General features: G+C 47.5%; 1 protein-coding gene across 3 annotated transcripts in view; it reads left to right on the forward strand.

Moving 5' to 3' along the window:
• NEURL3 (neuralized E3 ubiquitin protein ligase 3) overlaps positions 1-25,175 on the forward strand; it is an 83,417-nt gene that overhangs the window by 39,488 nt on the left and 18,754 nt on the right. For 2 of the 3 annotated variants that reach the window (XR_013830979.1, XR_013830980.1), the window contains exons 4-5: positions 1,118-1,295; positions 8,646-8,706. Coding sequence is in view for 1 of the 3 variants with exons in the window: in XM_079940423.1 (XP_079796549.1) it covers positions 1,118-1,257 (140 nt within the window). In the remaining 2 variants the exon portion in view is untranslated. The remainder of the gene's footprint in view (positions 1-1,117; positions 1,296-8,645; positions 8,707-25,175) is intronic. The other variant, XM_079940423.1, reaches the window with a different exon arrangement.

A 25,175-nucleotide genomic window follows, 5' to 3' on the forward strand; every position in this document is an offset into this window, starting at 1 on the left:
CTGCATCACTGAAGCTGTCATTTCAGAGAAAGGAAATCTCCCCCACCATCCCGCCATGAGGGATAAGGGCAGGAAGTAAAAATTCCTATTAAATCTTCACTTTGCTGTGTTTTCCTCACTGTCCAAGTGCTGGCCCCAACCCACCTCGCTGTGCCCACCTCCCCTCAGCTCTCCCACATGCAGACTTTTCTGGAACCTGGGCTGGCAGTGTCCCATACCCACCAGTGCAGTCCCTGGAAGCTGGGTGTCGGGCTGGCTACAGGTTCCACTGGGATAATAACGGCAGACGGTCACCAAGAGCCTGCTCCGCGCCCAGCACAGTGCAAAGCGCTTTATGAAGATGAACGCAATCTTCTCAACACATCGGTCCTCTTATTACCCCCACTTACAGATGAGGACACGGGGGGTGCAGAAAGGGGCTGGAACTTGCCTGAGCTACTTACTGGTGTCCTGGGCTCAGCCCTGCTCCTAACATCTGTGGGGCTCAGACCCATGCCTCCTAGGTCTCGGTATGGAAAGTTTACGTCTAGCTAATTGAAATACGTTCTTCTTCTCCACCCTTGACAAATACGCCTTCAGCCAGCCTGGAAGGCCGGGTCCAATCTAGGATTCTTGGATTGCTCGGATTTCCTTACTGGCACCCTTGGCCATGGCCCAGTCTCTGCTCCATCCTGCATCACGAGGGGCCCACAGACATGTATGTGAACACCCAGCCCACTCGTTGTCGCACAGCGGCCACCCTGCAAACAGGGGCCCCTGGCACAGGGGCGTGTCCTCTGGCAACACAGTCCTCCTCGGAGGATGCATGCAGAGCAGAGGTCTGCAAGGGGTGCCATGGCAGAAGGCATGAGGCTGTTCGATCTTGAACTTCCAGCATCCAGGGACTGGCCCCTGGGGGGACGTCTCCTTGTCCCTGCAGAGAGGCTGGCAGAGGCATCCCCGAGGCTCAGGTCCCTGGTCTGGTCATGGGTGACTGACAGGGCATGGCTGTCTAATGTCAAACTATCTTTGAATTCCTGGGACACATATAATTTGATATGTCTTAGTCTGCTCAGGCTGCCGTAACAAAATGCCACAGACTGGACGGCTTAAATGACAGAAATTTATTTTCTTTCAGTTTTGGAGGCTGGAAGTCCAAGATCAGAGCGTTGCGGTCAGTCTCTTGTGTGGACCTGGTTCCTGGCTTGCAGACTCCAGCACTTACAGAATCTCACTGTGAGAGAGAGAGAGACAGAGAGAGAACTCCTCTTCTTATAAGAGACCCTCATCCCTCACAGCCACCAGCATGGTCCCAGGTGGGCACCTCCAAGGAATGCGTGTTTGCCCCTGGAGGTGGGTGCATTACCCACCCAAGGGAGCTGGGGGTGCAGGTTGGGCGGAAGTGAAACCCCCTCTCCTCCCATTCTCAGCACGCTTGCGTCCATGGTCCGCAGCAGCAGCTCTTGGTCAAGGCAGCAGTCCAGAGGAGTGTGGGGAGGAAGAAGGGCAGGCCCTGCGTGAGTGACAGCCAGGCCATGGCATTTTCCTTTCTGGAACCGGATTCCCTCCCCCACCCTACCCTCACCGCAGGGTCAGATATGGTCAAAGTCCTTTGTATGCCGGGCACTCCTCCTTGGCATCCTGCTCCTGGGATACAACAGCCCAGAGCCAGTCCCCTAGCAGTGCCACCAGGAGCACCCCTGGATTGTTGGAGCACTCCCCAGGCTCCCCAGGCACCCAGCTATGTACCCCAAATGGTGCTTCCTTTCCCATAGGCTTAAGGGAGCTTTCTTAGGGAGATCACGTGTGCTTTCTGTGATCCGATTAATTTCCGATCGCTACAGCGTACCCTACGGACTGCCTGCTGGACATTACTGTGCACAGGGGAGCACCGGGTCCCTGCCCTGCAGCTGTGCTAAGCCAGGTGCTCTGGCTACAGAGGAAGTGTCCAGCTGGAGGTTAGGGGCCTCAGGGAGGTGGGGCCCAGAGTGCATGAGGCTTAAACCGGCAGCGATGGCAGGAAGGCCTGACCTCCCAGTGCACATGCCCACGGGGTCGTTCCATAAGGTTGTTATGGAGGCCACTGCTGTGTGCCCGGCACTGGGCAGCAAGGACGCCTGACACTGGAGCTGGCCAGGGACCCGATGTAGTGAGGCAGAGCCCTCGGCAGAAGCTGCTCCGGAAGGGCAGCCAAGGCGACAGGGCCCAGGAACCAGGGACTCAGATGACAGGGGAGCGGTGGGAACTGCGTTATGGGCTTGGGAGGGGGTGATGAGCCCTCAGGAGCATGGGAATGAAATGAGAGTGAAAAGGTACAAAGAGAAGGTGGTCCTGACGTCCTGGAGGGAGGTACTCCTGTTACCGACTCGGGTCCTTGAACTCCTTAATCAATAGAAATTGATGAGGCCAGACGAGAAATTCACACCAGGCTTTATTTATTGAGACTCACGCTGCAGCACGAGGGAGCGAAAGCAAGTAACAGGTGCCTTTGCTCGCTCGTTGAGGGGGTGGGGTGAGCTGGTCCCTTAAATGGGATGAGGGTGGATTGGTGGGTGGGGCTTGTTGAGGTGGGTGGGGCTTAGGTGGTCTGCCCACCCCCTTGGTGGTGCTGTGTGCAGGGATCACGTGCCGTTCCCTGCTTTTGCTTCCCGTACCTCAGAAGAGGCAGTTGGGTTTTGGCCTTTTGCATGGTATTATTCATCATTGCCACAGCTGCACGTGTGTGCAGTTATTTTTAGTCCCTTATCGTTTCTCTGTATTCTGTTGCTGGAGGAGACATTTGTCCAGGTGTAAGTACTCCAGTAAAGAGTCCCAGGTCCCAGCCCGTCTCATCAAGAGGAACACTGACTTGCTTAAGGTCGCAGGGCTCCGCAGGACTCCTTGAAACAGACGGTCCAGATGCCCCCTTAGTCCAACAGTCCACCTAATGGTTTAATTCTGCAGCCACATGCAATAATAATATATCCAGCATTTCCTGAGCACTTACAATGAGCCAGACACCGAGTCAGCCATGTCCTCTCAGTCCTGTGATGTACATATGGTTATTAGCATCTTCCTGTTACAGCTGAGGGCACGGAGGTCAGTGAGGAAAGTGTCCAAGGTCACACAGCTAGGAAGTGGAAGATCTGGGATTGCCAGCCATGTAACTTAGCCGTGTTCCTTAGCCTTTCTGAGGTTCAGTGTTCTCAAATGAAAATAAAGATTATAGCAGGGCCTAAACCCTGGGGATAGTGTGAGGGCTCACAAGTTAATAATGTGAAAATTCTAAGAACAGGGACTTCCCTGGTGGTGCAGTGGTTGAGAATCCGCCTGCCAATGTAGGGGACACAGGTTCGATCCCTGGTCCGGGAAGATCCCACATGCCGCGGAGCAACTAAGCCCGTGCGCCACAACTGCTGAGCCTGCGCTCTAGAGCCCGCGAGCCACAACTACTGAGCCCGCACACCTAGACCCTGTGCTCCGCAACAAGAGAAGCCACTGCAATGAGAAGCCCGCGCACCACAACGAAGAGTAGCCCCCCACTAGCCGCAACTAGAGAAAGCCAGCGTGCAGCAAACGAAGACCCAATGCAGCCAAAAATAAATTAATAAAATAAATAAATTTTTTAAAAATTCTAAGAACAGGCATAGAGATGAGATAGGCTAGGACCTTGGACCCTTTGCTGCAGTGCTTGCCCCTGGACAAACATCTCCTCAAGCAACAGAGTACAAAGAAACTATAAGGGACTAAAAATAACTGTACACATGAACGGTTGGGGCAATTATGAACAATAAGATGCAAAAAGGCCACAAAACAACTGCCACTTCTGAGGTGCCGGGAGCAGAAGCAGGGTCCTGGGCATGATCCCTGCGCAGTGTTACCAAACTCAGGTTAGGCTCCTCGCCACTGGAAAGCCAGTACTCATGAGGCAAGTGTTGGTAGAAAGGAAAGTTGCTTTAACCAGAAAGCTGGCAGTCTGGGGGGAAGACTGACTCGTGTCCCCAAAATCAACTCTCAAGATTCTGCTCAGCCGTGACAGTTTTTAAAGGGAGAAGGGGGAAAGGATCTCCGTGAATCATCAAGGCAGGAGGTCAAGCTGTGCGTCATTTTCCATCGCATGCAGGCTGGCTGATTTCTCTTGCTTCAGATGTTATCTTGTCTGTGTGGTCTGACTGCAGGATTGCTAAGGGGGCTGCTGGGGGTAGAGAGCTAGTCATCCTTTAACTACTTAATTCTTCATTCCTACTTCTTTTTTTTTTTTTTGTAGTACGCGGGCCTCTCACTGTTGTGGCCTCTCCCGTTGCGGAGCACAGGCTCCGGACGCGCAGGCCCAGTGGCCATGGCTCACGGGCCCAGCCTCTCCGCGGCATGTGGGATCCTCCCAGACCAGGGCACGAACCCGCGTCCCCTGCATCGGCAGGCGGACTCTCAACCACTGCGCCACCAGGGAAGCCATTCCTACTTCTTTTAATCTAAGAAAAGAATCAACAGGTTAGGCAAGGCATTGTGTGCACTGAATAGAGCATAAGTCAGGAATTAGGTTAAAGGTTACCTAGTGATCTCATTTCTATAACTAAGGTTTAAGGGGAACAGAAATAAGCAAACAGGAAAGGGGCAAAAGAGCTGCTTACAAATGCCCACTTGCCAGACATTGTTCCGTGTCTGTGGGGTTAGGGGCAATAGTTCATCTTCTGTACTTTCTTCCTGCCGACATAGGGCACCATATTCTCAGAGTGGAAGATGCGGACATGGGTCTGTTGCATCTGTTTGTTGACAGTTTAAGTTGCCTGCTTACATATACGGGCAGAGCCAGCTACAATTATTTTGATGGCCACAAAGATACAGATTATTATGAGCGATAATGTTAATGCCATTCTCTTGAGGCCAGTTCTTGGAATTGTGCCAGCAGTGGATTCAGCATTGCTGAGGCTGGGACGGCTTATGTCACGGCTATAGTCTGGTCATCACGCAGATAACTTTTTCCCTCGGGTGGCAGTCGTGGTATCTGTAAAACAACTCGGGAATGTGCATCAGACACTGGAAGATTCTGCGACTCTATTGTCCTAATCGTGAACTACTTGAGCCCGCTCTTTGGTGACTCAGGGAGGCCTGGGAGACTTCAGCTTTTCTACAAACAGGAGGCAGGGGACAGGGAGGGGCCTTTGTGCTTGGGGGAGGGGTGGTACAGGGTTCTGCTTGGTTTCAACAGCACCACCAAGGGGAGGGGCCGATCACCTAAGCCCCCCCTCTGGCCCCACCCATAGATCCGCCCCTACCCTCGCCCCATTTAAGCTCGCCCCTCACCCTCAGGGAACGAGCGGGGGCACCTGTGACTTGTTTTCGCTCCGTCATGCTGCAGCACAGGTTCCCAGGAGAGCCTTGCCTGAGTTCCTCGTCTGGCCTCATCAATTTCTATTGATTAAAGAGTCCGAGGACCCAGGTCGGTAACGGAATGAAGCCAAACCACGGTTAGCTGTTGTTAGCTATTATGCAGATTCGTTTCTGAATTTCAAACACTGACATCACTGAGCCCTTGAAATTGAACTTCAAGGAGGCAGTGACTGGAGATGGGAGCAAAAGGAGGCTTCGGAGGCATGTTTTCCAGCACAGGAGGCTTCCATGACCAACAGGACTAGTCATCTGTACCTGAACTCATTTCTTTGCAAGTCTAGTTGACTTGATTAAAACCAATCAGTGGAGACTTACATGCTTCCAAGAGTCACAGGAACTAGATTAGATTACCCTCCTGGATGAAACAACTGAAAAGAAAAAAAGACACAATATATAAAAGAATGGGGGGCTTCCCTAGTGGCGCAGTGGTTGAGAGTCCGCCTGCCGATGCAGGGGACACAGGTTTGTGACCCGGTCCAGGAAGATCCCACGTGCCGCGGAGCGGCTGGGCCTGTGAGCCATGGCCGCTGAGCCTGCGTGTCCGGAGCCTGTGCTCCGCAATGGGAGAGGCCACAGCAGGGAGAGGCCCGCATACCGCAAAAAAAAAAAAAAAAAAAGAATGGTTTTTCAAGATGTTGGACAGCAGACAATGAAAGACAGTAACCCCTGAGAAACGGAAAACAAAAGATGTGGCCTTACTGGCCGCTAGAGCCAGGCAGTCAAGGGGCAGCCCCTGGGCAGAAGCTGCAAAGACCAGGGCTCCAGACAAGGATACCGGCTCCTTTCCGGGAGCTGCGAGTCACCTGGAGAGAGGCAGCGGGAGAGCGCAGAGATGGCGCCCACCTGCCTCGGTCTTCGCGGAGTGTTTCTGTTGGCCCCAGGTGTGTTAAATTAGATGCCTGCCCCCTCAGGCCAAAGCTTTAAAGACCAGCAGATAAGACTCTTTCACAGCAAGTCTGGGCGCTTTTCAGTCGCTGCCTCTGCTCTGCTCCTCAGTGCTGGTGAGTCCACATGCTCCCTTTCAGAACCGTTTCTCTGTTTGCTATAACCGTGCAGGGCTTGTGATATAAGTCCCGTGGGCTTTTAAAGCTAGATGTTTGGGGGGCTTGTCTCTCAGGGGCAGGTCGTAAAAGTTGGGGCACCAGGTGTGAGGTTCAAGCCCTTCGCTCCTCAGGGAGAAGCTCTGTTTTTGTTTTTGTTTTTTGCGGTACGCGGGCCTCTCACTGTTGTGGCCTCTCCCGCTGCGGAGCACAGGCTCCGGACGCGCAGGCTCAGCGTCCATGGCTCACGGGCCCAGCCGCTCCGCGGCATGTGGGATCTTCCCGGACCGGGGCACAAACCCGCGTCCCCTGCATCGGCAGGCGGACTCTCAACCACTGCGCCACCAGGGAAGCCCAAGCTCTGGGTTTTGACCTCCTGCTCGTGGGTTACGGTGTAGGAAGCGGGGTAATGACAAGATTGCGTCTCAGCCTTTCCTGCCGGCTTCCAAGGGAATTTTTTTCTCATTTATCCGATGTGTAGGAGTTGGGTTTCTCTCAGAAGAAAATGTTCCCTATATGGCTGCAGATTCAGTGTTTCTACGGGAGGGGGTGAGTTCAGGATCCTCCCACGCGGCCATCTTGAACCAGAACCAGTTTGGCGTTTTGTTTAAAAGTGACATACGTCAGGTCCAGCCGTTCCACTCCTCACTGTTTACTCCAGAGAAGGAAAGCAGATGCCCACACGGAGACTTGTGCACGAATACTCATAGCAGCTTCATTTGTAATTGCCCCAAATTGGAAATAACTCACAGGTCCATCTACAGGTGAACAGGTAGACACATTAAGGTATATCCACACATGGGAATGATACTGGGCAAAAATAAATAAATAAAACTATTATAAAAGCAACCAGGGCTTCCCTGGTGGTGCAGTGGTTGAGAGTCCACCTGTCGGTGCAGGGGACACGGGTTCGTGCCCCGGTCTGGGAAGACCCCACGTGCCGCGGAGCGGCTGGGCCCGTGAGCCATGGCCACTGAGCCTGTGCGTCCGGAGCCTGTGCTCCGCAACGGGAGAGGCCACGACAGTGAGAGGCCCACGTACCAAAAAGAAAAAAAAAAAAAGCAACCACAGGGATGAATCTCTAATAACGGCAAGTGAAAGAAAACAGACAAAAATTTCTAAAAAATGGAAACAAACCTGTGAGGGGTGAGGAGAGGCAGAAGGGAACTTTGGAGAGTAATTGCCATGTTCATGATCTTGATGGTGGTAATAGTTTTACAGGCGTATACGTATGGCAGAATTTGTCAAATTGCATGATATAAATATATGCAGTGAACTGTATGTCAATTATACCTCAGAGCTGATTCGGAAAATCCAACAGTGAGTATTCCTCACCTGAGGGGAAGCTGCACCCTGGGTGAGAATGAGCCTGCCCTGGGCCACTGCCAGCCAGGGACAGAGGTGGAGAACCCTTGGCCATGGGCCTCAGCCCAGAATGCCATTCCGTACACTGCACTGCCACCCTCTGGCCAGGGCCAGGCTTCAGTGCTGGGCAGGCAGGGTGGCCTGACAGGGAGGCCACAGGGCTTAGAAACCTCTGCCCAGGGGGACATCTCCTCAAGGATCGTGGGTGCTGCTGTCCTAACCGGGGCCCCAGCTGTAGCAGCAAACTCGGGTGCCACAAGGGCCAGGTGGGCAGTGCAGCTGAGTGGGGATGTCAGGTAGGGAGCCAGGGGTGATGGGGACTGTGGGGACCCTGAGGGCAGCCACTGCTCAGCTCCACACACTTGTTGCCAGAATCAGGGCCCAGTGTTGCCAAATCTTTCTTTTTTTTTTAAAGAAAAGCTAGAAGTCCAGGTTTATATGGAAAACCTTCCAATTTTTTAATGGCAAATTTATTCACTGCTTGCGCTAGTGCAGACCTATCAAAACATGTCCATGGGCCAGAATCAGCCTGGGGGTTGCCAGTTTGCAACCTCCGTGCAAACGCCTTGGATTTTCTTCCCGGGAGCCAAGCCGTGAGGCAGGAAGCTGTGCTCACTCCTGTAAGACCCAGAGGAGGAGCCCAGGGCCAGGAGAGCAAGACATCCGTGTATCTATCAAAATGTTACCGACCTGGGTTCGTTAATCAATAGAAATCCATGAGGCCAGACGAGGAGCTGAGCCTAAGGCTTTAATGCGATTCATGCTGCAGCACGAGGGAGTGAAAACAAGTAACAGGTGCCCTTGCTCGCTCCCTGAGAGGGGCTGAAATTGCTTTATAGGGGCCCTTCTACTTTGGCAACAGTTGGTCTTCAGGAGACCCCTTTTTTCCAGGTTTTAAGAAGAACTTGGTCCCCAGGGTTTATTTGCGAAGGAACTGCCAGTCTTCCCCCAGGTATGTCCCTCGACGTTGAACTGGCCTGAGTAGCAAAGGGAGCATTGGATGGGCCTGTGGGTTACTACCGGCACACAAATCCCAGGCAAGCGTTGCTTGTTTTACTGTCCTTTTGAGCCCCTTCCCTGAGCCCCTTTCCTTTTGCATTAAGTCCCATGGTGCATCCCTCCCATAGTGGGTGGCATCATGTAAGCTCTTAACAAGTTTCCATTGTTGGGCCTCAGTGGTTAGAACCTTGTTATCCTTTTAATACCAGGCTGTGCTTCCTTCTCATAGCCCTATTTCTCAGCATTTTCTTGTTCTATGGGGAACACTGGGGGAGGCTAGGGAGTTCGGGGGGGCCAATCACTAGGGCCATAATTTGCTCAGGCTTCTGCAGTCAAGCTGCCTGTTTTGCAGTTCAAACACCTTTTCTCTTCCGGTGGCTCACAAGAGCTCCATCCCTCTGATAGTCCCTAGAGTGTATTACTGCCAGCTGGGTCGGGAGCTGCCCTGCTTTGAAAAGTCAAGAATTCAATCTTTGTTTTATGGGAGAATTTTTTTTTTTTTTTTGTGGTACGCGGGCCTCTCACTGCTGTGGCCTCTCCTGTTGCGGAGCACAAGCTCCGGACACGCAGGCTCAGTGGCCATGGCTCACGGGCCCAGCCGCTCCGCGGCATGTGGGATCTTCCCGGACCGGGGCACGAACCCGTGTCCCCTGCATCGGCAGGCGGACTCTCAACCACTGCGCCACCAGGGAAGCCCTATGGGAGAATTTTTAGCAGTTAACGTTCCTCTTTCTTTCCAAATGGCAGCATGAGCATGTGGAGCCCATATTTAGAGTCAGTAAAAATACCTGATATCTTATCCTTCCCTAATTGTAAAGCTGTCATCTCTGCAATTAGTTCGGCCCTCTGGGCCGATGTCTGGGGTGGCAGGCCCTCCGCTTCTATGACTTCATCTAGACTAAGGCATACCCCACCTTTTGGGTTTCCGTTTCTGTAAAACTGCTCCCATCAGTAAACCATCCGACCTCAGGGCTGTCAAGAGGCTCATCTAGAAGATCAGGAATAAGTTTGTTCTCTGGTCTCTATACCCTGATGCAGTAAGTCTGCACTCCTGACACCTGGAAGCAGAGTTGCTGGGTTCAGCGTTTGGCACACCTTTAAGGTAGTGTCAGGGTGTCCATCAGGAGGGCCCGATATCTTGTTAACCTTCCCACTGTCAACCAATGATGTTCTTTGACTTCCAGCGCAGATTGTACCTGATGAGGGGTCAACACAGGGTGAGCTTGGGAGACTCATTAACCAACAGGGCTGTGGCTTCTACTGCCCGCAGGCAGCTTGGCCATCCCAGGGCTATTGAATTCAGCTGTGATGAAAGGTAAACCACTGGTCTCTGATCCAGTCCCAGCTTTCGGGTCAGGACTCCTAGTGATGTCCCTGACCTCTCGTGAACATACAGGGTGAAGGGCTTGTCCAAATGTGGAAGCCCCCTTGCTGGTGCTGTGCTCAGCTCAGTCTTTAGAGTCTCAAAGGCCCGCTGGTCGTCCTTATTCCATAGAAGGGGCTCCCTTTCTTTTTCATTGAGAGCCTCATATAGGGGTCTGACTATAAGGCCATAATTTGGAATCCAGATATGTCAGAACCCAGCCATCCTGAGAAAGCCTCAGAGCTGCCTCCTTGTGGTTAGAGATGGTAATGCACCCATTGCTGTTCTTCAATCTATGGCCAGGGCTCGTGCCCCTGGGGTCAAAATACTTCCTAAACGCTGAACCCGTTGCTGTGAGATCTGAGCCTTGGTTGGAGAGATTTTATATCCCCTTTCTGTCAGAAAATTGAGGACCTGAACAGTATTCTGATATGAATCTTTCTTTGTCTCACTGCTTAATAAATCAACATATTATAGCAGAGTTCCCTTTCAAGGCTCAGTTCCCTCAGCTCCCTTGCTAACACGTTTCCAAAAAGATGGGGCCTGTCCCTAAAACCCTGTGGCAGCACTGTCCCAGTATATTGGGTAGCCTCCAGGGTGTCAGGGTCCCTCTATTTAAAGGTATTGAGAGTCGGAATGTGGGGAAATACAGAAAAACGCATCTTTGAGGTCCAGCAGAGAGAACTGCTGAGTGCTGTCTGCAGTTTGGGCCAGGAGGGTATATGGGCTTGGTACCAATGGGTGAATAGGGCTGACGGCCTCATTTGCTGCTTGTAAGTCTTGCTTCAGCTGATATTCCCCGTTAGGCTTGCGAACGGGGAGGATCGGTCTGTTGCGAGGGGATTGGCAGGGCCTAATGAGTCTGTGTTCTAGGAATTTGCTGAGTAGCGTTGGATCCCCCTCAGAGCCTCAGGCTTTAAAGGATATTGTCATTTTCAGGTGTACCTTTCCCCAGGCCTTAATCTTATTTCTACTGGGGGAACACGTTTTGCCCTTCCTGGCACTGAATTATCCCAAATTGCAGGATCTACTTATTCTGTAATTTCTTGGGGGATGTCTTGGGCAATATTTTGATGACCAGCAGGTGGGTCATCTGGGGCTACTAGTAGATGCATTCTCTGTTTGAATTCTCTACCTTCTTGGACTTCACCCTGTCCTAAGACTATACTAGCTCCTAATTTATTTAGCAGATCTCTTCCAAGGAGGGTGACAGGGCATTCTGGCCTTTACAAAGAGGAGTGAGTAAAAATAATGGATCTGACTCTGCAGGCAAGGGGGGATGTAAATCGCCTTCCGTTTGGCTGTCCATCGACTCCCGCCACAGCACAGTCTTGGTTGGAAAGGGGGTCGGCCGGCCAAGTCAGAGCAGAGCAGGCAGCTCCAGTGTCTACAAGAAATTCACTTCTCCTGTCTGACACATCGAGGGTGACCCGAGGCTCTGCTTTTCTTTAGTAGCCCCTTTTCCTTCTTGGCCTCCTGTTAAGTCTCGGTGATTATAGACCTTGAAGGCCTCCTCTGCCGAGGTTGACAGTGGGGTTTGGGGCCCAGCCTCAAGCTTTTGTGATTTTGCCCTGGTGTCTGCAGTGGACTAGCTGATAGATGCACAGCCGATAGCCACCTCCCTTCTGCAGACTCAGGGTCTGTACTGGCGTCTTTCCTAAATGCCTCTGTCACCCAGCTCAGGAAGACCATCAAGTGTTCATCTTTTTTCCTGTGTCACTTCTTGGACCTTCTCATAATTTACAGGCTTCACCATATGCCTTTTCATTCCTTCTGATAGACAAGTAATGTCATGTCTCATCCTGGCCTGGCCTACGTGATCTTCCTAGCCCCAGTGTGAGTCATGATCTGGAAACGCATCGCCACCTGCTTGATAAATTTGCTGGTGCGGATTGGTAGCCAGTAGGCTCTCTGTGTGTTCCTCGGCCTTTTTCCGTACACGCTCCTTTTCATCCAGGGTGCAACAGTGGGCCAGAATAACCATGATGTCCTGCCAGGTCAGGGAGAACCCCAGACTGATAAATTCATCCCTAAACTCGTCAGGGTTCTCTGAGACCCTCCCAACCCCCTCCTTACAGATTCCTAGGTCCCCCAGCGAAAAGGGGACATGTACTCTAGTCATCCCTCTGTTCTCATCAGTTACCTCCCGGAGGGGGTAAAGGCCTTGTGGGGCAGAAGTGGGTGCTCACTTTGAACCTGATCGGAGCCCCACTGGGGAAAGCACTGGGGGCTCCAATTTTGGGGTTTCTGAGCTGACAGGGTAAGCTGGGGGTCCCGGGGACCGAAGATGATGGTGGAGGGGAGGAAACAGGGGCCTGAGAAGGAGGCTTAATGTGCCAGTGGGTAGTTGGCAGTTGAAAGAGGGGGGTCCGTGAGGAGGTCTGGCTCTGACTCTTTTGGGGGTGACACAGGAATAGAGGCTACACACACACAACAGAAACCCCTAGGATTGGGGTCTCGATAAAGCTTCATAAAGGCCTGCACATACAGGACCTCTCCCCATTTGGGGGACTGCTTATAAAATAGGTCCAGTTGTGAAATGGTGTTAAAGTGAAGGGATCTGGGGGACTTCGCTGGCAGTCCAAGCTTCCACTCTGAGCAGGGGGCCTGGGTTCAATCCCTGGTCGGGGACCTAACATCCTGCAAGCCACAAGCACAGCCCTAAATAAATAAATTAATTAAATAAAGTTAAGGGATTCATTCTCTGGCCACTTCTCCTGGTCACCCAAGGCATATTGGGGCCAGGCTGTGTTGCAAAAGAAAATCAGCTATTCCTTTTTAATTTAAATTGTCCCCAGCTGTTAGGAATGCCACACAGAGGAGAATCTCTGGGGATTCCCTGAGTGTTTTCCATGTTAACAAATAAATCTGGGGGCTAACAAGAAATCGAGGTGGGGAGGTGTGGATGGGTTGAAGCCTAGCATAAAGACAAAGGGGGTCACGGAATTCCCGCCCCAGAGTTAGTGACACAAACAAGGAGTCTCCAGGATGAAAGGGACGGGAGTGTAGGTACAAGGACCAAGAGAGGAGTAAAGGGAGGAGGAACAGAAAAGACAGAGAGAAAGGGATTGCTGGTTCAACCTGCCCCCTGTGGGTGTCTGTTGCAGCACCAGTCTGCCCACCGGGGTGATCAAGCCTGTTGTACGTCGTCTGTGAGACTGCAGCCACAGGTGGGACCCTCACCCACGAGTATATAAGTCTGTGGAACTTGAACTTACGGGTTTATATAGAAATCTGCTTCAGCCAGTTTTTGACAGGACCTCTCTTGGCGGCAGGGAAATAAAGGCGAGAGTGTGGTGATGATCGGGGTTCCGGCCACTACAAGATTTGAGGGTTGGACCTCTATCACTCTCAGAAATCTCCCGTCACGGAGAGCCCGATGGATCAGGGTCTGCGTTGTGTGAGGTGAGCCTCTCCCATCTCTGCTTATCACCCGTCAAGGATGGGCCGTTGCCAGTTGAGATTTCCAGAGGCTGGGCTCGAGGATGGGAGCGGCAGTCCAACGAATTTCTTGGTCTTCAGTGTGATTGACCTTGGTGATGGCAGTGGTGATGTGGTGAGGTTTCTGAGTGGCCCCCACAGCAGCAGGCGTGAAGGTGGTTTCTTTGAAGTTTCTATCAAGCCATCCAGCCTGGCTCGCAGGGCTTCGGGAAAAGGGCAGTTTTAGTTCTCAGTGATGCCAGGTCAGGAGGGTGGGAGAAAAATTGGAAACGTTAGTTCGGAGAGTTGTAGCCGGATATTGGGGGAAAGTAGAAAAATTAAGAACTTGGTTAGAACTGGCAAAATGTGCAAGGTGGAATCCACAAGGGTGCGCTCTAGTTTTCCATGAAAACAGCGGTCCCCAACCTCTTTAACACCAGGGACCGGTTTCATGGAAGACAATTTTTCCACGGACTGGGGGATGGGGGAGGATGGTTTTAGGATGATTCAAGCGCATTACATTTATTGTGCACTTTATTTCTATTATTATTACATTGTAATATATAATGAAATAATTATACAACTCACCATAAGGCAGAATCAGTGGGAGACCTGAGCTTGTTTCCACTTGCCACTCACTGATAGGGTTTGGTTTTTTTTTTTTATAATTTTCTTTTTTTAAAATTTATTTATTTTATTTTTGGCTGCATTGGGTCTTCATTGCTGCGTGCAGACCTTCTCTAGTAGTGGCGAGCGGGGGCTACTCTTCGTTGCGGTGCATAGGCTTCTCATTGCGGTGGCTTCTCTTTGTTGCAGAGCGCGGGCTCTAGGCGCATGGGCTCAGTAGTTGTGGCTCACGGGCTTAGTTGCTCCGCGGCATGTGGGATCTTCCTGGACCAGGGCGAGAACCCGTGTCCCCTGCATTGGCAGGCGGATTCTTAACCACTGCACCACCAGGGAAGCCCCCACTGATAGGGTTTTGATACGTGTCTGCAAGCAATTGATTTATTATGGTCTCTGTGCAGTCAAACCTCTCTGCTAATGATAACCTGTATTTGCAGCCGCTCCCCAGCGCTAGCATCACTGCCTCAGCTCCACCTCAGATCACCGAGCATTAGATTCTCATAAGGAGCGCGCAACCTAGATTTCTCACATGCGCAGTTCACAGTAGGGTTCGTGCTCCTATGAGAATCTAATGCGGCCGCTGATCTGACAGGAGGAGGAGTTCAGGCTATAATGTGCGCGATGGGGAGCAGCTGTAAATACAGATGAAGCTTTGCTGGCTCGCCCGCTGCCATTCACCTCCTTCTGTGTGGCTCGGTTCCTAACAGGCCACGGACCGCTACTAGTCCGTGGCCCGGGGGTTGGTGACCCCTGCATTAAAACGTAAAAATTCCTCTACGGTTACCCCTTTAGATCCTTCTTTACCCGATGAGCCTGGTCTCGTTAGACTTGGCTTCATTGTTTACATACGTGCAGCAAGAAGGATAATTGGCCACATAAGCAGTTTTGAGTTTGCTTTGCTGGAACTTTTCATAAGGAATCTCAGGTTAAACTTTTAAAACCCTCTGGTGGCTAGGAAGCCAGTCTAGGAACTCTCCAGCCGATTTCCCTTGCAGTACCTGTAGATTTGGATGTAATCCTCTCTTCTCAAGTCCCCAAGGTATCCTGAGGTTCCTGGGCCCCTCGGGAAGGGACCTTCCTTACTCACCTGTAAACAAGGCATCAAGCCCATTTTTCTAAGAGGCCTTTGTAAGCCTTGGCTCCACAGTCAGCCTTGGTTCCTTAGATCTGTCTGGTCATATGTGATTCTATGCACCATTCTGAAATATGACACTCCACTCAAAACCCTGGTTCTTTAACCAGTGTTTCCAGTTATGTCCCATTAAAAGGAGAACAGCTTTTCAGGAAAGACTATTGCCCTGCGTTTGCAGTGCTTGCATTCGCTTGGGATTCTAAATAACTTGATTTGGGGAGAGAAGAGGGGCCTCACCTGACTTCTTTGCAGTTTAACATTTAATGCTTTCGGGTCCTCTATTTGGCAGGGAGAGTTGGTAATAGTAATACACTCTTTTTGGAAGATAAGCCTGGACAGCTTGAAAATGTTAAGTATGGGCACAGTATTTAACCCTGGAACTGCACCTTAAAAACCAGCAGAGTAATAGAATGTTCTGTTGCCCAGGTGCCCATTGAAATTTATAAGAAATTCCAGAAGACACGTGAGGGTGGGCAGGTCTGCTAAGACAGTATAGTCTCATGACTGGGGTGCCCAGGGACTCTTTCACATTTCCTATGAGGTGAAGACTTGTCATAATGACACTAAGATATTGCCTTTTTTTTAAACCATTCTCAAATAAACGATGGATTTTTTTTTTTTTAAGATTTTTTTCATGTGGGCCATTTCTTTTAAAGTCTTTATTGAATTTGTTACAATATTGCTTCTGTTTTATGCTTTTGGTTTTTTGGCCACGAGGCATGTGGGATCTTAGCTCCCCAACCAGGGATCAAACCCGCACCCCCTGCACTGGGAAGGCGAAGTCTTAACCACTGGACCACCAGGGAAAGTCCCCAGCAGTGGATTTTTCTAACGAGTGGAAAGCAAATGCCCATGAGAATCTAGCTCCATGTCAGTTTCTAATATATTCATTAATAAAGATAACTATATACATAAAAAAGAGAACAGATTCTTATTGAACTTATGCAAATAATTATATTGCCATGGAAAGAAGAATGTTCAATAAGAGTTTCTAAATTCTGGAGGGATCAGGTAGGGAGAAAAGATAAGTGTTTTATTTCTGTTAACAAAAGTATAAGCTAGGACTTCCCTGGTGGCACAGTGGTTAAGACTCTGAGCTCCCAATGCAGGGGGCCCGGGTTTGATCCCTGGTCCGGGAGCTAGATCCCACATGTGTGCCACAACTAAGAGTTCACATGGCACAACTAAGGAGCCCGCCTGCTGCAACTAAGGAGCTCATGTGCTGCAACCAAGGAGTCTGCCTGCTGCAACTAAGACCTGATGCAACCAAAAAAAAAAAAAAGTATAAGCTACTAAACTGTTCTAAGTTATAGATAGCCTAAGTGAGAGGGATTCCTTATGTCTGAAAAATAGAACTTTAAAGAACCAGCAATGCTCCAAAACAATAACCCTAATCATCCTTGATCAGCTTATTCCGTCCCATGTAATCAACTCTTGTTCTGCTCGATTCTGGCTTAGCAGTTTCTTGGTCCCGTCAGCTTCTAAATATCTGATAAAGAGTTTATTTGACAAGAAAATTTGGTTGTTTCTGTGACACACAATAAAAGTAATCAGCATTATACCAGGACATATCATGTGGACGGCAGGGTATTAAATTTCTGTGAACTTTATACAACTTCTGAAATAGTTATATTAATAATGTTTGCACGTACAAATGTAACCTAGGAAAGCTTAAAGCATCTCTTCTTATTTAATAAATGCCTTTTCATGCAATTTAACGTGTCAAACAAACCTAATTAGTTTAACAGCTCTCTCTTAACAAGGTGAAGGAGCAAAGCCTTTGAGATTTTCCAGGAACCCTCTGCGAAATCCCAAAGTTAGTTCAAGGCCAAAAAACTTCATTTAGAATTTTATTTGGGAAGACAACATCGTCAAAAATGTAAAAACCCTTAGCTCTTTTAAAAGTGAGAAGTCTCGGTTCTCTTTAATAATTGAGTACATGAAAAAGACTAGCATAAAGCATGGGAAGTTATTCGGAAAAGACATAAGATCTTGGTGTCATAGGCACATTACTCGAAAGGTAAAGAAAAGATCGTTTACAATCTCTTATTAAGAGCAGACCAATAATCCAAGAAAATGTCATTCTGACAGAGAAGACTAAATTCTAGTTTTGCACCAGCGTACTTTTGATATTAAGGCTCATTTTTAAAAAAACTTTTATTGAAGTATAGTCGATTTACAATGTTGTGTTTAATTTCTGCTGTACAGCAAAGTGATTCAGTTATACATCTATATTATTTTCCATATTTTTTCCATTATGGTTTATCACAGAATATTGAATCTAGTTCCCTGTGCTATACAGTAGGACATTGTTGTTGTTTATCCTATTTATAATAGTTTGCATCTGTTAATCCCACACTCTGAGTCCTTCCCTCCCCCAGTTCTCCTCCCCCTTGGCAACTACAAGTCTATTCTCTATATTTGTGAGTCTGTTTCTGTTTCATAGATATGTTCGTTTGTGTTGTATTTTAGATTCCACATATATGCGATATCATATGGTATTTGTCTTTCTCTTTCTGACTTACTTCACTTAGTATGACAATCTCTAGTTGCATCCATTGTTGCCGCAAATAGCATTATTTCATTCTTTTTAATGGCTGAGCAGTATTCCATTGTATGTGTATATACCACATCTTCTTTATCCATTCCTCCATCGATGGACGTTTAGGTTGTTTCCATGTCTTGGCTATTGTGAATAGCGCTGCTGTGAACATTGGGGTGCATGTATCTTTTCAGATTATAGTTTTGTCTGCATATTTGCCCAGGCGTGGGATTGCTGTATCATATGGCAACTCTATTTTTAGTTTTTTGAGGAACCTCTGTACTGTTTTCGATAGTGGCTGCACCAATTTACATTCCTTCCAACAGTGTAAGAGGGTTCCCTTTTCTCTACACCCTCTCCAGCATGTATTATTTGTAGACTTTTTAATGATGGCCATTCTGACTGGTGTGAGGTGATACCTCACTGTAGTTTTGGTTTGCATTTCTCTAATAATTAGCGATGGTGAGCATCTTTTCATGTGCCTACTGGCCATCTGTATGTCTTCTTTGGAGAAATGTCTATTTATGTCTTCTGCATATTTTTCAGTTGGGTTGTTTGTTTTTTTGTTATTGAATTGTAGGAGCTGTTTTTATATTTTGGAAATTAAGCCCTTGTCGGTCGCATCATTTGCAAATATTTTCTCCCAGTCTGTAGGTTTTCTTTTCATTTCGTTTATGGTTTCCTTTGCTGTGCAAAAGCTTGTAAATTTGCTTAGGTCCCATTTGTTTGTTTTTGCTTTTATTTCGATTGTTTGGGAGACTGACCTAAGAAAGCACTGATACGATTTATGTCAGAGAATGTTTTGCCTATGTTCTCTTCTAGGAGTTTTATGGTGTCATGTCTTATATTTAAGTCTTTAAGCCATTTTGAGCTTTTTTTTGTGTACGGTGTGAGGGAGTGTTCTAACTTCATTGATTTACATGCAGCTGTCTAGCTTTCCCAACACCACTTTTCAGCTGGGACTTTTTAACAAAAAGACAGATTAGGGCTTCCTTGGTGGCGCAGTGGTTGAGAATCTGCCTGCCAATGCAGGGGACATGGGTTCAAGCCCTGGTCCAGGAAGATCCCACATGCCGCGGAGCAACAAAGCCTGTGCGCCACAACTACTGAGCCTGTGCTCTAGAGCCCATGAGCCACAACTGCTGAAGCCCACACACCTAGAGCCCGTGCTCCGCAGCAAGAGAAGCCAACGCAGTGAGAAGCCTGCGCACCACAATGAAGAGTAGCCCCTACTTGCCACAACTAGAGAAAGCCCATGCAAAGCAATGAAGACCCAACACAGCCAAAAATAAATAACTGAAATAAATAAGTTTATAAAAAAAAAAGATTAACAAAGAAAAACAAACAGTGTATTAGCCTGCACAGGGGGAGAAACCCACGTGAAGAGTAACTCAGAGTGGTGGCATAGAACTCTGGGTTATAGAGCATCTTCAACAAAGAACAATCAACTTGTGACAGGACAAAGGAAAGCATAAACATATGGGAGGAAATAATGGAGTGAGGTTTGCTTGCAGATTCCTCTGGTACCACCTCTGGGCTGATAAGAGTCTGTCTCCAGTAAAAGGAGAATTTATGACCTGCCTTTAGGTAAAAGGGGGGATAGAGACAGCTTTTCTGCATTTGATGTCTCTTCATTGCCTTCAGCTCCAAATTATTTTTATGTCAAAAGTCTTATTTTGGAGTGACGTTCTGATTTCCTTCACTGGCTTAATGCTTATTCTATAATAAAACTGTTTTTCTTTTCCTACTACCTCTGTGGAGTGTTACGGGCTGGGAGAAGCTTTCACTTTTTATTATATTTTCCCAACACCGCCTTCTCCAAGGCTGCCCCCGAGTTCTTGGGAGGAGCCCCTTCTTGGCCCTCTGACCCCATCCACTGGCTCACGCAGGCCCTGAGCACAGGCTCTGGGCTCCAGAGGTCTGCATGCACTCCACGGCAGAGTGGCCAGTTGGAAACCAGGGACAGCAGGATTCAGACATATGGAGTCATCCTTGAGAACAAGAGGACAGGACAAAGCAGAAGGAGGCTGGACTGTAGGAGGCCAAGTTAAGGCCATTGCCAGCCTAGCTAGGAGCCCCACCGACTCAGTGCCCTGTGGGAGGGGCCAGCCTGGATCAACTGAGCAGAGAGGCACAGGGGCAGGACCCCTGAGGGCAGGGCCTGCCTGGTGGGCGCTGGGCACAAGGCTGACTGCATTGTATGCAGGAAAGCAGAGGAGGGACCTTCATTCCAGCATCACATGTCCTTTGTCCTTTCAGATAACCGTTTAGTTATAACTTGAGCCTGGAGGGCACAGGTCCTTTCAGCCAGTTGTGGACGCTGACGTCACCGGTCTGACACCAGTGTCCCTGGGCCACCCTGGGCCCCGCAGTTCCTGAGGCTGAATGAGTCTGAGGCACGAAAGGCATGCTTTTGCCTGGCTGGTACACTGGGGCCATTGTTTTCAATAGATGAAAATCAGGCCCGTTGGAAGTGGTCCATTCAACCCCAGTGTTTACAGATGAAGAGCTGAGGGTCAGAGCCACAGGAAGTGACTTGCCCACATCACAGAACAAGCTGGAGGCAGAGCCAGGGCTTGCCTGTGGATTTCAGCCCACAGGCCCAGGAAACTCCCTCCATTCTGCACCAAGATAACTTTCAGTGTGGCCATCCCAGATGGACATTTGGGTTGCTTCCACCTTTGGGCTATTGTGAATAATGCTGCAGTGAACATGGATGTGCAAATATCTCGTCAAGACCTTGCTTTTAATTCGTTGGGGTACATACCCAGAAGTGGGATGGCTGGATCCTACGATAGTTCTATTTTTAACTTTTTGAGGAACCACCATACTGTTTTCCACGGCGGCTGCACGGTTTTCCATTCCCACTAGCAGTGCCTAGGGTTCCAGCTTCTCCACATCCTCGCCAGAACTTCTCTTCTCTATTTTTTTGGATAGTAGCAACCCTAATGGGTGTGAGGTGGTCCTCTTTCTGTAAGGACACCAGTCACATCGGATTAGGGCCCACCTTAACGGCTTCACCTTAACTTGATGGTTAAGATGCAAAGACCCTCTTTCCAAAGCAGGTCACAATAACAGGTACTGGGGGAGATCAACATCTCTTTTAGGACACAATTCAACCCATAACACATATTCATATATACAAAAATATATTGTTTATGTTTTGTTTTTTTACATAAACTACACTTTTTTACAATTTTTTTTTTCACGTAACAGTATGTCTTGGAGCTCTTTCCACCTCAGGATGTTCATTTGAGCAGCTGCGTGTTAGTACATGATACGGATGTTTATTTAACAGCTTCACCAATGGTAGACAGACATTTAGCTATTCGGATATTTCAAGCAAAGAATCTTCTGTACAAGCTTCTCTGTGCATCTGAGTGTGTCTCTAAAGATCTAGAAATGTCACTGTTGAGTTGGAGGGTATGTGTGTTTCTATTATGAAATATCTACTGCCCAGTTGTCCTCCAAAGAGGCTGCACCCACTTCCACTTCCACCAGTTTTGCCACAATCCTGCAAACCCTTGATAGTATTCGCTCTCATTCCCTGTGGTTTGATCCCTTTGCTGCCTTCATTTGTTTTCCCATGCTGGCCTGCATCTTCTCACCTGCTCTTGGGATGACCTCTGGGGTGAACGGCCTGTTTGCATCTGTGTCACTGAGGATAAGATTCTGTTGCATTTAACAGAAAGGACAATGTCACAGTGGTTTAAACCCATATGTGTTTTGTTTTGTTTTCACATCAAAAGGATCCTATCATAGGCCTTGGGGGGCTGGCTTGGTAGCTCCAGGGTCACTAGGACCTGGATTCCTTCTGTCTTTCTGTGTCTTCTGCATCCTTAGTATGTGGCTTCCACGCTCATGGTTGCCTCAGGATCACCTCACACCCACAGTCTAAACTGTGGTTAGGAGGAAACAGAGGACAGCTCTTTTTTTTTTTTTAAACATCTTTATTAGAGTATAATTGCTTTACAATGGTGTGTTATTTTCTGCTTTATAACAAAGTGAATCAGTTATACATATACATATGTTCCCATATCTCTTCCCTCTTACGTCTCCCTCCCACCCACCCTCCCTATCCCACCCCTCCAGGCGGTCACAAAGTACCAAGCTGATCTCCCTGTGCTATGCGGCTGCTTCCCACTAGCTATCTACCTTACGTTTGGTAGTATATATATGTCCATGCCTCTCTCTCGCTTTGTCACAGCTCACCCTTCCCCCTCCCCATATCCTCAAGTTCGTTCTCTAGTAGCTCAGTTTCTTTATTCCTGTCTTACCCCTAGGTCCTTCATGACATTTTTTTTCTTAAATTCCATATAAATGTGTTAGCATACGGTATTTGCCTTTCTCTTTCTGACTTCACTCTGTATGACAGACTCTAGGTCCATCCACCTCATTACAAATAGCTCAATTTTGTTTCTTTTATGGCTGAGTAATATTCCATCGTATATATGTGCCACATCTTCTTTATCCATTCATCCGAAGACGGGCACTTAGGTTGTTTCCATCGCCGGGCTATTGTAAATAGAGCTGCAATGAACATTGTGGTACATGACTCTTTTTGAATTATGGTTTTCTCAGGGTGTATGCCCAGTAGTGGGATTGCTGGGTCATATGGTAGTTCTATTTGTAGTTTTTTAAAGGAACCTCCATACTCTTCTCCATACTGGCTGTACCAATTCACATTCCCACCAGCAGTGTAAGAGTGTTCCCTTTTCTCCACACCCTCTCCAGCATTTACTGTTTCTAGATTTTTTGATGATAGCCATTCTGACTGGTGTGAGATGGTATCTCATTGTAGTTTTGATTTGCATTTCTCTAGTGATTAATGATGTTGAGCATTCTTTCATGTGTTTGTTGGCAGTCTGTGTATCTTCTTTGGAGAAATGTCTATTTAGGTCTTCTGCCCATTTTTGGATTGGTTTGTTTGTTTTTTTTTATTGAGCTGCATGAGCTGCTTATAAACTTTGGAGATTAATCCTTTGTCAGTTGCTTCATTTGCAAATATTTTCTCCCATGCTAAGGGCTGTCTTTTGGTCTTGTTTATGGTTTCCTTTGCCGTGCAGAAGCTTTGAAGTTTCATTAGGTCCCATTTGTTTATTTTTGTTTTTATTTCCATTTCTCTAGGAGGTGGGTCAAAAAGGATCTTGCTGTGATTTATGTCATAGAGTGTTCTGCCTATGTTTTCCTCTAAGAGTTTGATAGTGTCTGGCCTTACATTTAGGTCTTTAATCCATTTTGAGTTTATTTTTGTGTATGGTGTTAGGGAGTGATCTAATCTCATACTTTTACATGTACCTGTCCAGTTTTCCCAGCACCACTTATTGAAGAGGCTGTCCTTTCTCCACTGTACATTCCTGCCTCCTTTATCAAAGATAAGGTGACCATATGTGCGTGGGTTTATCTCTGGGCTTTCTATCCTGTTCCATTGATCTATCTTTCTGTTTTTGTGCCAGTACCATACTGTCTTGATTACTGTAGCTTTGTAGTATAGTCTGAAGTCAGGGAGCCTGATTCCTCCAGCTCTGTTTTTCGTTCTCAAGTTTGCTTTGGCTATTCGGGGTCTTTTGTGTTTCCATACAAATCTGAAATTTTTTTGTTCTAGTTCTGTGAAAAATGCCAGTGGTAGTTTGATAGGGATTGCATTGAATCTGTAGATTGCTCTGGGTGGTAGTCATTTTCACAATGTTGATTCTTCCAATCCAAGAACATGGTATATCTCTCCATCTATTTGTATCATCTTTAATTTCTTTCATCAGTGTCTTATAATTTTCTGCATACAGGTCTTTTGTCTCCTTAGGTAGGTTTATTCCTAGATATTTTATTCTTTTTGTTGCAGTGGTAAACGGGAGTGTTTTCTTGATTTCACTTTCAGATTTTTCATCATTAGTGTATAGGAATGCCAGAGATTTCTGTGCATTAATTTTGTATCCTGCAACTTTTCCAAATTCATTGATTAGCTCTAGTAGTTTTCTGGTAGCATCTTTAGGATTCTCTGTGTATAGTATCATGTCATCTGCAAACAGTGACAGCTTTACTTCTTCTTTTCTGATTTGGATTCCTTTTATTTCCTTTTCTTTTCTGATTGCTGTGGCTAAAACTTCCAAAACTATGTTGAATAAGAGCGGTGAGAGTAGGCAACCTTGTCTTGTTCCTGATCTTAGTGGAAATGCTTTCAGTTTTCCACCATTGAGGATGATGTTGGCTGTGGGTTTGTCATATATGGCCTTTATTATGTTGAGGAAAGTTCCCTCTATGCCTACTTTCTGCAGGGTTTTTATCATAAATGGGTGTTGAATTTTGTCGAAAGCTTTCTCTGCATCTATTGAGATGATCATATGGTTTTTCTCCTTCAGTTTGTTAATATGGTTTATCACATTGATTGATTTGCATATATTGAAGAATCCTTGCATTCCTGGAATAAACCCCACTTGATCATGGTGTATGATCCTTTTAATGTGCTGTTGGATTCTGTTTGCTAGTATTTTGTTAAGGAGTTTTGCATCTATGTTCATCAGTGATATTGACCTGTAGTTTTCTTTATTTGTGACATCTTGTCTGGTTTTGGTATCAAGGTGATGGTGGCCTTGTAGAATGAATTTGGGAGTGTTCCTCCCTCTGCTATATTTTGGAAGAGTTTGAGAAGGATAGGTGTTAGCTCTTCTCTAAATGTTTGATAGAATTCGCCTGTGAAGCCATCTGGTCCTGGGCTTTTGTGTGTTGGAAGATTTTTAATCACAGTTTCAACTTCAGTGCTTGTGATTGATCTGTTCATATTTTGTATTTCTTTCTGATTCAGTCTTGGCAGGTTGTGCATTTCTAAGAATTTGTCCATTTCTTCCAGTTTGTCCATTTTATTGGCATAGAGTTGCTTGTAGTAATCTCTCATGATCTTTTGTATTTCTCCAGTGTCAGTTGTTACTTCTCCTTTTTCATTTCTAATTCTATTGATTTGAGTCTTCTCCCTTTTTTTCTTGATGAGTCTGGCTAATGGTTTATCAATTTTGTTTATCTTCTCAAAGAACCACCTTTTAGTTTTATTGATCTTTGCTGTCATTTCCTTCATTTCTTTTTCATTTATTTCTGATCTGATTTTTATGATTTCTTTCCTTCTGCTAACTTTGGGTTTTTTTTGTTCTTTCTCTAATTGCTTTAGGTGCAAGGTTAGGTTGTTTATTCGAGATGTTTCCTGTTTCTTAACGTAGGATTGTATTGCTATAAACTTCTCTCTTAGAACTGCTTTTGCTGCATCCCATAGGTTTTGGGTCGTCGTGTCTCCATTGTCATTTGTTTTTAGGTATTTTTTGATTTCCTCTTTGATTTCTTCAGTGATCACTTCGT

The sequence above is a fragment of the Stenella coeruleoalba genome, assembly GCF_951394435.1.
Source record: "Stenella coeruleoalba genome assembly, chromosome: 13".
NCBI lineage: Eukaryota > Metazoa > Chordata > Mammalia > Artiodactyla > Delphinidae > Stenella > Stenella coeruleoalba.